Genomic DNA, 12,620 nt, shown 5'->3' with positions numbered 1-12,620 from the left:
TGGGAAAGATGTTCACCATGGTCTTTCTCTCTCTTAATCATCTTTCTGGACATTGAAAATGAACCAATTTTGACTGAAAGCAGCTTCATAGTAGATTCTGATGATGTCCGGCGACGTTTTCTGATCTTTCTGGAATAGAACAGATTCCAGAATAGATAAATATAGATTATAAAAAGTTATTACATGGCTATAATCAATACTTCCCTGATTTAGGAAAGAAATCTCTGCTTTAAGGCTTAGATAACTCACTTACTGAGCTCAAGGTTGAGGTGGAAAATCAAAATCGTCCCATAAAGTTCTACATCCAGTTCAGAGTTATTTTCTGAAGGTTTAAGGTTCTTTATTTGCCATAAACATATCATAAATATTATATATGTGTGATGTAATGTATTGAAATGATTTTGTTGTTATAATTCATGAATTTCTTTCCTGAGTTTTGTAGTGTTTCCAGGGGAGAATCATGGAGTCCACATCACACACACACACACACACACACACACAAAAAACAAAAACAAAATAATTGTATAAAAATAAATAAATAAATAAAAATAAAATAAACAAAGAAAGAAAAAATTGCTAAACAAATAAATAAAAATTAAATAAATAAATAAATAAAAATTAATTGACTAACTAAATAAAAATACGATAAATAAATAAATTAAAAATAAAAATTCTAGTTTAAATAGAAATGCAAATACGAATTTTCAGCACTAATAGGCACAGATATTGTGTTATCCTTATGTGTATGTTTATACATAACTACACTGCTTGTTTTTGCCATGTATGTGAAATTTCTGCCGTTTCATCTCCCGGTTGCGACTTTGTATCTTGTAATTCCGAGTTATAATTCAAGCAACAACTCACGACTTCAAGTAAACATCAAACAGTTGTGATTGCACGAAATAAAAAGTCACAATTGTGAGATGAATCAGCGTAATATTTACAGAAACAAGCTTCCATAGCTATTAGAGACCATTAATACGGAATGGGACGAGCTTTATTCTGCAGCTTTGAGTGTTAGTGGCTGATTACATCAATAGAAATTGTAATAAATATAAATCGATTTAATATTAAATCAATTTTAATATGATAAATGTGGTCTCTGTGTGTTTTCAAGTTTATTAAATCAAGTAGCAGCTCAAAACGGATAATAAAAAAAAATTCGATCGATCATCTGAAATGTCAATCGATTGTTTATTCGAAATCCAATACACGTGATTTATCTTATCTCACCGAAAGAACCTTTGGATAAGAGCGCAGTAATATAATATCATCCATTATTCTGTCATCAACCGCTAAAGTGGCAGCTATTGCGCATGAAAACGTATCCTGGTGTGTTCGAGAAAGCTGCCTCATCGAGGCTTTAGGAAATAAACCGCTAAAGTGCTTAAACACAATGGAAAACGCCACGCAAACCTGCGAGCTTTTAGCGCGGCTGCCTGCCTGCCTACTGGAGCTTTTCTCTTCATTTGGGCTTTAACAGGAGCACAAAAAGCTCTTCAGCGTGAGAGAGAGAGAGAGAGAGAGAGAGAGCTTATCAGCTGGAACAAAAGGTGGCTCACAAATAGGAAAAGTTCACAGACGGTGTTTAGCAGGAAAAAGACTCTAATGCAGGCTGTAAAGGCACATTAGCACCGAATTAGCATAGAATCCGACGGAGGCTAGGAGAAACAAGAATGTATACGAGAGTCGCGCATAAAAAAATAACGAATAAATTGGCTGAATAGACCGAGTTGCGAGTTAATGGATTTTTAAATGCGAGTTTTTAAAGGCCAGCAGGTCTTATTGGTTGATTTGTGTGATAGCTGAAATGATGATTACGGTTTCTTTCGAACTTCCTCTCCTGACACGTCTGAAGGGCTGGACACGTTGTCAGCGAGAGCGGTTCTGACCCCCGAGGTCAACAAGTTGCCGTTCGAGTCACACTAATGAATATGTATTTGTTGTTCTTTCTTTCTTTTATTTCTCTCCCAAGAACAACTCGAGGACGACAAATTGCACAGTAACGGAGGTGAAGCACTGTCACATTTTGACTCCTTCTTCCATGAAAGTCTGCCTGCATTTCCACCGTCTCCGTTGCATAATAAAAGTCTGCTGTCACACTGTCACCATTACCATCAGTCTGGGACACGGTGGAGTAGACTGCCTTTTCCACACACATTGCTTTTCATTTCCTTTTTTTCAATGCTGTCTCTGTTTTGTTGTGATAGATGCTGTCTGACTTCTTCTCAATGTCGATCCGCCATGTGACTCATGGTATCAGACTCGCCGTTCTTCACAACTTCTCTTCTCTTCTCTTCTCTTCTCTTCTCTTCTCTTCTCTTCTCTTCTCTTCTCTTCTCTTCTGTCTCATGTACTCTTCTCTTCTCTGCTCTACTGTCTCATGTTCTCTTCTCTTCTCTCTCATATTCTCTTCTCATCTCTTCTCTTCTCATCTCATCTCATCTCATCTCATCTCATCTCATCTCCTCTCTTCTGTTCTCTACTGTCTCATGTTCTAGTCTCTTCTTGTCTCTTCTAATCTTCTCTTCTCTACTGTCTCATGTTCTCTTCTCTTCTCTCTCATATTCTCTTCTCATCTCATCTCATCTCATCTCTTCTCTTCTATACTGTCTCATGTTCTTATCTCTTCTCTTCACTTCTCTTCTTGTCTCTTCTCTACTGTCTCATGTTCTCGTCTCTTCTCTTCTCTTCTCTTCTCTTCTCTACTGTCTCATGTTCTCGTCTTGTCTCTTCTCATCTTGTCTCTTCTCTTCTATACTGTCTCATGTTCTCTTCTCTACTGTCTCATGTTCTCGAATCTTCTCATCTCGTCTCTTCCCTTCTCTACTGTCTCATGTCTTTTCTTCTCTTCTTTTCTCTTCTCTACTGTCTCATGTTCTCATCTCGTCTCTTCTCATCTTTCTCTTTGCTTCTCTTTTGTCTCATGTATCCTTCTCTACTTCTTCTCTTCTGTCTCATGTCTTTTCTTCTTTTCTCTTCTCTTCTCTTCTCTTCTCTTCTCTTCTCTTCTCTTCTCTACTGTCTCATGTTCTCATCTCATCTCATCTTGTCTCTTCTCATCTCTTCTGTTCTGTCTCATGTATCCTTCTCTTCTCTTCTCTTCTCTTCTCTTCTCTTCTCTTCTCTTCTCTTCTCTTCTCTTCTCTTCTCTTCTCTTCTCTTTCATGTATCCTTCTCTTCTCTTCTCTTCTCTTCTCTTCTCTTCTCTTCTCTTCTCGTCTCTTCCCTTCTCTACTGTCTCATGTCATCTCTTCTCGTCTTGTCTCGTCTCTTCTCATCTCTTCTGTCTCATGTCTTTTCTTCTCTTCTTTTCTCTTCTCTACTGTCTCATGTCATCTCTTCTCGTCTTGTCTCTTCTGTCTCATGTCTTTTCTTCTCTTCTTTTCTCTTCTCTACTGTCTCATGTTCTTGTCTCTTCTCTTCTCGTCTCATCTCATCTCTTCTCATCTTTTCTCTTTGCTTCTCTTTTGTCTCATGTATCCTTCTCTACCTCTTCTCTTCTGTCTCATATCTTTTCTTCTCTTCTCTTTTCTTCTTTTCTCTTCTCATCTCTTCTCTTCTCTACTGTCTCATGTTCTCATCTCATCTCATCTGTTCTGTCTCATGTATCCTTCTCTACCTCTTCTCTACTCTTCTCTTCTCTTTCATGTATCCTTCTCTTCTCTTCTCTTCTCTTCTCTTCTCACAATCCACTGCTTGTTTGTTTGTTTCTCTTTAAGTGTATTCAGTAAAATATTTTCAGATTTTATTCAGATGTTGGTAAAGTTCTCACACCTGTGTGTCTGTGATGTGTGTAGGACTTGGCAGCACTCAGCCTAAGCAGGACTGGTCCATTCAGTGGCCGACGTCTGAGTCGGGGAAAGAGAACACCCCAGCCGGTACCCCGGACCCTGGGCAGTGGGTGCGACTGCAGCTCTCGCAGAGCCCGAAGCCGCAGTCGCGCTACACCCATGCCCTATGCCACAGCCCTCAGGCCCTGGCTCCTCCCACTTTTTACCCGCAGCCCGAGCGGCTGTGCGTGGACATGTACTCGGGCCTGACGCCGGCGGGCATGCTGGATGTAGGCCACCGCTCTCTACCCCCGTCCCCCAGACAGAGGCACTTTCCTCACACTCCCCCGCGCACTCCGCTGGTGGTGAACACCATGACGCCACCGGGCACACCACCACTGCGCCGAAGAAATAAAGTGAAGGCACCAGGCACACCGCCACCCGCCAACCGCAAACTCATCCACCTGCTGCCCGGCTTCAGCGCCCTGCACCGCAGCAAATCACATGAGTTCCAGTTGGGGAACCGAGTTGATGACGCACACACGCCCAGGTGAGTACCGCAAGCATTACAGCGTACAGTGGGACCTTAGCATACGGATTATTTCATTCTTAAGGTGAAAATCTGTATTGCGGAATTAATTTTCCCATAAGAAATAAATGTAAATGCAGATAATCCGTTCCAGCCATCCAAAAATATCCAAAAAACACGAAGCGTATGTTAACTGTATGGCTGCTTCCAAAGAACTGACCCAAGCCAAGCATTCCATGTCAAGGGTCCTCACAGGAAGCTTGGGGCTAAAAATAGATCAGACCACCCACACCACCAATCTGTCAACAAAAAAACACCCGAAAAATCACCTAGCTTTTGAACACATGCCAAAGGCAACGTTGGTATCGTGGGTTGACTCTTTCCAAACAGCTTTCACGAAAAAAATAAAACACGTAAACTTGCTTCACTTAGCCGCGACTTAGCCGGCGTTCGGTTCGGTTCGGTCCGGTTCAGTTGTATGCTGGAAATGCCGATGCAAATTTCTTGCAAAATTTCAATTCTTAAGGCGAACATTTGTAATAGAGGGCATTCGCATGCCGAGGTTCCACTGTATTTCATATGGATGGAGGTGAGGGATGAGAACACGGGTTTTAGGACGCTTTATTTATTTTTTAACCGAACATCATGTTGGTAATGGTTGGACATCACTGATCATTTGCAAAACTAATAATATAAACACTATAGCATTTAGAGCTTAATGTATGTGCACACAATGTGTGTATCTAGTATATGGATATGTGTGTACGTGTGTGTCTGCTATACACTAAGTGTGTGTTTATAAGCGTTCAGGTTTTGGGAGCATGCCCTGCGAAGTGGATCAAATGGCATTAGAACATTGATTACCGGTCTCATCTCTTGTGATCCAGCACAGAGCCTTTCACAGACTCGCTAATCACTGCAGATGAACAAATCCAATCAGGATCGAGCTCCTCCGTGACTCGATTGGGGACTCGCAGCGCTCGTTTGAGACTTCTCTGGTTTACCTATAGGCTTCTGGTAAACAGGCTCTGATTCATACGGTGCACCGAGCTTCAACCAGACGTCATACGGACCTCATATCCTGGATTAGCCTGGATCCTGGAGGAAATGTAGAATATCACCGAGGTTTAAGTTATGTGTCCGTATTGAATGTTTTTGTCGTGTCACACACCACAGCGGTGGTTAATATGAAGCTCGTATGCAAGTAGACACTCAGGATTTGAAGTATTTCTGTTTTTTCCTAGCCTACTAGGGGTGATATATTCATAGAAAAGTTCCAAAAAAATAAAAACAGTTCGTTTTTCTCCACACGAATGTTTCTATCTTCAAATTAAACGATGGTATCGAACCCATTTCTGCTCTCTGAGATGCCCCAAGTGCTTGTTCATCTAAAAAGCAGCTCAAATTCGAAGGTGTTTATCTTCAACCACTGAAATTCTGTGTAAGGTTCTCCAACACACGTCTAAAACACACTGACTCGTTTTATAGCAGACTTAGATTTCTTTATACTGAATGAAAACGTATGAAAAAGAGCTGGTGTACTGGTTAAAAGGGTTAAAGTCTGCGTCCCAGGGTCATGGACACAGAGTTTTGCTGAATGATATTCCTCAAACAAGATCATGTCATTCTTCAGAAATATCATTGTGTTACTACTGACTTAAAGCAGCAGGAGCAGGATTATTCTCAGTAAAGAATAATAAGAGAGCTGTAGGAAAACATTCACATCTTTATGATATTTATGCATTAAGGCTGATTTATACGTCTGATATGACGCTAGAAATCTGAATAAGGCATCTAAAGAATTCCGGCAAGTTGAATTAAATTTTAAAACATGAGGTAAAGTCGAGATATGTGAGATATTTACGACGACTTGTTTTATCAGTCATTTGCGAAAGGCGGAGAGCTTTAAAGTGACAGTGACAGTGACATTCGTTATCTGTTGCTTCAGGAGGAATTCCATACATTTCGTGGTGTGTGTGTGTATGTGTGTGTGTGTGTGTATGTGTGTACGTGTGTATGTGTGTGTGTGTGTGTGTGCATGACAGGTAGTCTATCTCAAACCAAATGTGGCTTCAACTCCTGTGGCTTCATGGAGGTGAGACAGGTCCGAGTGTCTCCCCGTTTTGTTATGTTTGTCTGTTTTTCTGTGTGTATGTGTGTGTGTGTGTGTGTGTGTGTGTGTGTGTGTGTGTGGGTGTATGTGTGTGTGTGGGTGTATGACAGGTAGTCTGTCTCATCACAGAGTGTGGCTTCACCTTCTGTGGCTTCATGGAGGTGAGATAGGTCCGAGTCTCTCGCCGTTTTGTCATGTTTATGTGTGATCTTGTGTGTTTGTGTAAGTGTGTGTGTGTATGTGTGACAGGTAGTCTCTCTCATCACCGAGTGTGGCTTCACCTCCTGTGGCTTCAGGGAGGTGAGACAGGTCCGAGTCTCTCCTTGTTTTGTCATCTTTATTTGTGTGTGTGAATGTGTGTGTGTGTGTGTGTATATGTGTGACAGGTAGTCTCTCTCATCACCGAGTGTGGCTTCACCTCCTGTGGCTTCAGGGAGGTGAGACAGGTCCGAGTCTCTCCTTGTTTTGTCATCTTTATTTGTGTGTGTGAATGTGTGTGTGTGTGTGTGTGTATATGTGTGACAGGTAGTCTGTCTCACACCGCATGTAGCTTCACCTCCTGTGGCTTCAGGGAGGTGAGACAGGTCCGAGTCTCTCCCTGTTTTATCATGTTTATGTGTGATCGTGTGTGTGTGTGTGTGTGTGTGTGTGAGACAGGTAGTCTCTCTCATCACCGAGTGTGGCTTCACCTGCCGTGGCTTCAGGGAGGTGAGACAGGTCCGAGTCTCTCCTTGTTTTGTCATCTTTATTTGTGTGTGTGAATGTGTGTGTGTGTGTGTGTATATGTTTGACAGGTAGTCTGTCTCACACCGCATGTAGCTTCACCTCCTGTGGCTTCAGGGAGGTGAGACAGGTCCGAGTCTCTCCCTGTTTTATCATGTTTATGTGTGATCGTGTGTGTGTGTGTGTGAGACAGGTAGTCTCTCTCATCACCGAGTGTGGCTTCACCTGCCGTGGCTTCAGGGAGGTGAGACAGGTCCGAGTCTCTCCTTGTTTTGTCATCTTTATTTGTGTGTGTGAATGTGTGTGTGTGTGTGTGTATATGTGTGACAGGTAGTCTGTCTCACACCGCATGTAGCTTCACCTCCTGTGGCTTCAGGGAGGTGAGACAGGTCCGAGTCGCTCCTTGTTTTGTCATCTTTATTTGTGTGTGTGAATGTGTGTGTGTGTGTGAGACAGGTAGTCTCTCTCATCACCGAGTGTGGCTTCACCTGCCGTGGCTTCAGGGAGGTGAGACAGGTCCGAGTCTCTCCCTGTTTTATCATGTTTATGTGTGATCGTGTGTGTGTGTGTGTGTGTGTGAGACAGGTAGTCTCTCTCATCACCGAGTGTGGCTTCACCTGCCGTGGCTTCAGGGAGGTGAGACAGGTCCGAGTCTCTCCTTGTTTTGTCATCTTTATTTGTGTGTGTGAATGTGTGTGTGTGTGTGTGTATATGTTTGACAGGTAGTCTGTCTCACACCGCATGTAGCTTCACCTCCTGTGGCTTCAGGGAGGTGAGACAGGTCCGAGTCTCTCCCTGTTTTATCATGTTTATGTGTGATCGTGTGTGTGTGTGTGTGAGACAGGTAGTCTCTCTCATCACCGAGTGTGGCTTCACCTGCCGTGGCTTCAGGGAGGTGAGACAGGTCCGAGTCTCTCCTTGTTTTGTCATCTTTATTTGTGTGTGTGAATGTGTGTGTGTGTGTGTGTGAGACAGGTAGTCTCTCTCATCACCGAGTGTGGCTTCACCTGCCGTGGCTTCAGGGAGGTGAGACAGGTCCGAGTCTCTCCTTGTTTTGTCATCTTTATTTGTGTGTGTGAATGTGTGTGTGTGTGTGTATATGTGTGACAGGTAGTCTGTCTCACACCGCATGTGGCTTCACCTCCTGTGGCTTCAGGGAGGTGAGACAGGTCCGAGTCTCTCGCCGTTTCGTCATGTTTGTGTCATATGTGTGTGTGTGTGTGTGATTTTATGAAGAGGGTTTTGAGTAAAAGGCTTGACAGACAGACACGGCACCATCTTCGACAGGATTGAATGGAAATTGTCGGAAGCGGAACAGTAGGAGATAATTGAGATTTTTTTTTTTCGCTTTAATCACGACTGAATCAGCAGCTCGACTGGGGGTCTGTGTGTGTGTGTGTGTCTGTGTGTGTGTGTGTGTGTGTGTCTGTGTGTGTGTGTGTCTGTGTGTGTCTGTGTGTATGTGTGTATGTGTGTGTGTGTGTGTGTAGGCACTTTGTACTGATCCAGACTTAATCAACTTTAAGTAAGATGCATCTCTAACAGACTAAGAGTGCTTAACAGTTATCTCTCTGATTCTCTCTCTTTCATTTTCTTTCATGCTTTTTTACTACAAACATTCTCAACTCACAATATAATGTCTTCCTTCCTTCCTTCCTTCCTTCCTTCCTTCCTTCCTTCCTTCCTTCCTTCTTTCCTTCCTTCCCCGTTCTTCTTTCTCATTAGTTTGTGCTGATGTTCTCCTCTCTCTCTCTCTCTCTCTCTCTCTGTCTCTCTCGCTCCTCTGCCTCTCCCTTTATCATTCTTTAACTCAGAATATAAGTATAATTACTTGTAACTCCTCCACCTTCTTTCTTTCTTTCTTTCTTTCTTTCTTTCTTTCTTTCTTTCTTTCTTTCTTTCTTTCTTTCTTGTAGTATTATGAGAACAGAAAACATCACTTCTTCATTCTTATAAGTGTCTGTTGCTGCCCCTCCCCACTCTGTCTCTCTCACTTTGTTTCTTTCTTTTCCTGCTTTGTCTTTTGTATTCTTACTTCTTACTCCTCTACCTTCATCTCTCTCTCTCTCTCTGTCTCTTTCTCTCTCTCTCCTTTTATCATTCTTCATTTCACAATCTAGTGCTTTCTTTCTTTCTTTCTTTCCTCTGTTATTAGAAGACAAACAGGGAACAGGAAACCCCATGTCCACTTCTTCATTCTCATTAGTTACTCTATTACTCTCTCTCTCTCATAAACTTCACCCTCCCCCCACCTCCTCCCTCTCTCTCTCTCTCTCTCTCTCTCGGTGGTGTTAGTGGCTGGAGATGCTCCTCTGCGCTGGCGGTAATTAATAAGCCTGATTATGTTAATGAGCATCACCCCATGAGTGTACAGTAGAAAGGCCAGCAGCTCCCAGTGCTTCAGTATCTCACATAACCCGGCTCGTTACGGCGTGAGGAGTGTGTGTCGAGGCTCAGACGCTCGCTCACACACACACACACACACACACACACACGGCGCGGCATTTTAATACCACTTTATAAGAGCGTGAGGAAAGAGAGAGCGAGCGTACGCGTGGGACTTTCTCTGTCTCACCACGTTTGTAGCGAATGTTAACCACTGCCTTATTGAATCTGATGTTTGCTAATAAATCAGGGAGATGGAGAGACCCAGAGGAGGAGGAGGAGGAGGAGTAAAGAATAGGGGGAACATGTAGGAGAAGAGCTATGAATCACAGAGTATTGCATTTTTTTTCTCCCAATTACTTGAATGGAGAAAATTCTGTCAAAAAAAGAAAAATGGAAAGAAAATTGTGTTGTCCTTAGTGCAGCGTTGCTCAGTATTGGAGTTGATTTGGTTCCACTCTCACTCTCTCTCTCTCTCTCTCTCTCTCTCTCTCTCTCTCTCTCTCTCTCTCTCTCTCTCTCTTTATCTGTCATTCTCTCCATCCTCCCTTCCATCACCCACCACCTCTCAGACTTTTAATGAGCTTTAAATCCCAGAAACCTTGAGCAATGAAATAAGGCAGGCGTTTTTGAACACCCACAACTTCGCCTTCGAGTTCTCCTGTACTTCTCCAGCAGGTGCGCACGATAGCAACCAAACTGATTTCACCTCTATAATGAAAATACATTCAAATTTATCTTTAGTTACCTAAAGGTTTAATTAAAAAACTAGAGATTATTCTGTGGCTTCGAGGAAAAAAAAGAAAAAAGTTTTTCTGCTTGGATAAGAAAATCCATCAGTGACGGAGTTGAGCATGGGAATGGAATCATCAAACTTTTCGACAAGTCTGGATTTTTCTCACTCTTGATCAGGCATAAAATTATGACCAGTAAGAGGTGAAGTGAATAACCGTGATGATCTCCTCATCATGGCACCTGTTAGTGGGTGGGATATATTAGGCAGCAAGTAAACATTTTGTCCTCAAAGTTGATGGAAAAATGGACAAGCGTAAGGATTTGAGCGAGTTTGACCAGATTGTGATGGCTAGACCACTGGATCAGAGCATCTCCAAAACTCTTGTGGGGTGTTCCCGGTCTGCAGTGGTCAGTATCTATCAAAAGTGGTCCAAGGAAGGAACAGTGGTGAACCGGTGACAGAGTCATGGGCGGTCAAGGCTCATTGATGCACGTGGGGAGTGAAGGCTGGCCCGTGTGATCCGATCCAACAGACGAGCTACTGTTGATCAAACTGCTGAAGAAGTTAAATACAGAAAGGTGTCAGAATACACAGTGCATGATGGGTCACGGCTGTTTTTGGCAGTAAAAGGGGGACCAACCCAATATTAGGCAGGTGGTCATAATGTTATGCCTGATTGGTGTGAGTACTTACAGAATAACGTGCTTTCGTATATAAATACATATGTATTTAGTCTGTCTATTTGATCCTCCAATTTTTACCAGTCCACCAGGAAACACGACTTATGGGACGTTTTCAATCAGTGTAAAGAAGTGAATGATGTTCTGGCTGTGAGTCTGATAGAAAGTGAGTCAGGACTCTGTTGGCTTTCAGTGTGAGACGTGTGTTTTTAACCTTACACAGAATTCCAGTGGTTGAAGATAAACACCTTCAGGTTTTAGATGCTTTTTAGATGAACAAACACTTGGAGCATCTCAGAGTGCAGACATGGGTTCGTTACTTTGAAGATAGAAGCAATTTTGTGGAAAAAACAAACCTTTTCTATGAATATATTTACCCCTAGTAGGCTAGAGACAAACAGTAATACTTATTCAACACTACAAAGTCCTGAGTGTCCACTTTCATATCAGCTTCATATTAAGCACCACTGTGGGGTGAGACATGACAAAGACACTCAATGCTGAACATGGACGCGACAAAACAGAAGATTTCTTGGCGTCTGAGAAAAAGATTTCAACTAGTAATATCTAGGACTCAGTAAAGTCTAGTAGTTTTGTTCTTCATTTATAAATCCTTTGTGTGTGTAAATTTCCAAAAGTTTTAGAAGCACGGATTTTCTTTGTACTCCTAATCATACAGTGTAAAGGAACATTAGCATTATTATTATTATTATTATACAGTAACAAATTAATTGTAGTGCTCGACTGTTCCAAGAAGGTTGAATGACCTACATAAACGATGCGCGTACCAGATATTGTACTTGTTTTTGACAGTTTTATTTTTCCGAGACCCCAAAGCAGAGATGTAGAGCCCTGTGCACAGTGCCTACTCTGTGTGGGCTTCTGTATATAGAGTAGCTGCTCTGTGGGAAAGTGACAGCTTTAAAAAGTTGAACTGAAATCTGATTTGCACAAAGAGGCGAGCACCGAGCACGTGAACCTCGTGCAGACCGCTCGGACCTGCGGTACCAAACGCCACGCCCACGGACCGACCGATGTGGACGCCACACGAAACTTTGAAACACTTCAGGAGTCATCTGGATTCTTCAAGATTTCCAGTAGACATGTGTCACGTTTTATTTTAACGCTGGCTAGAAACAAAGCCATCTTGACGCTCCACTTCCCTCACGGAAGAAGGAAGCTGTCGTGTTTGCATCATGTGACAATGAGGAACAGCTAAAGGCTGAATTTTCTTAAATGAACGATCCATGGCTGTTTTTGTTAGGACTTTATATTTTCATGCCCCTAAATATCATCCATCCATTGTCTATACCCGTTTTATTCCTAATTAGGGTCACGGGGATCTGCTGGAGCCTATCCCAGCACACAAAAGGCAGAGGTACACCCTGGACAGGTCACCAGTCCATCACAGGGCCACTTTAGAATCACCAATCAACCTAATGTCGTGTTTTTGGGCTGTGGGAGGAAACCAGAGTAAACTCACACAAGCACGGGGAGAACATGCAAACTCCACACAGAAAGGCCCCCTGCCTGTTCAAACCTGGGATTCAAACCTAGGACCTTCTTGCTGTGAGGCAACAGGGCTAACCACTAAGCCACTGTGCCCCATAAAGAGCCAGCTGAATAAAACGGACTGTGATTGGTTGCTCTACATGTCACTCAGACGCTCTCTCTCGGGCGG

General features: G+C 42.8%; 1 protein-coding gene across 1 annotated transcript in view; it reads left to right on the top strand.

The window, feature by feature from the left end:
* Positions 1-1,962: 1,962 nt before the first annotated feature.
* ksr2 (kinase suppressor of ras 2) overlaps positions 1,963-12,620 on the top strand; it is a gene marked incomplete at its 5' end in the record, with an annotated part of 69,445 nt that continues 58,787 nt past the window's right edge. Inside the window, 2 exons of the mRNA XM_058375664.1 lie at positions 1,963-2,011; positions 3,801-4,323. Coding sequence (XP_058231647.1) covers positions 1,963-2,011; positions 3,801-4,323 — 572 coding nt within the window. The remainder of the gene's footprint in view (positions 2,012-3,800; positions 4,324-12,620) is intronic.

This window comes from Hemibagrus wyckioides, linkage group LG22, assembly GCF_019097595.1.
Source record: "Hemibagrus wyckioides isolate EC202008001 linkage group LG22, SWU_Hwy_1.0, whole genome shotgun sequence".
NCBI lineage: Eukaryota > Metazoa > Chordata > Actinopteri > Siluriformes > Bagridae > Hemibagrus > Hemibagrus wyckioides.
Note: the sequence above shows the minus strand (reverse complement) of the source record. Positions and strands in the feature narration are given on the sequence as shown.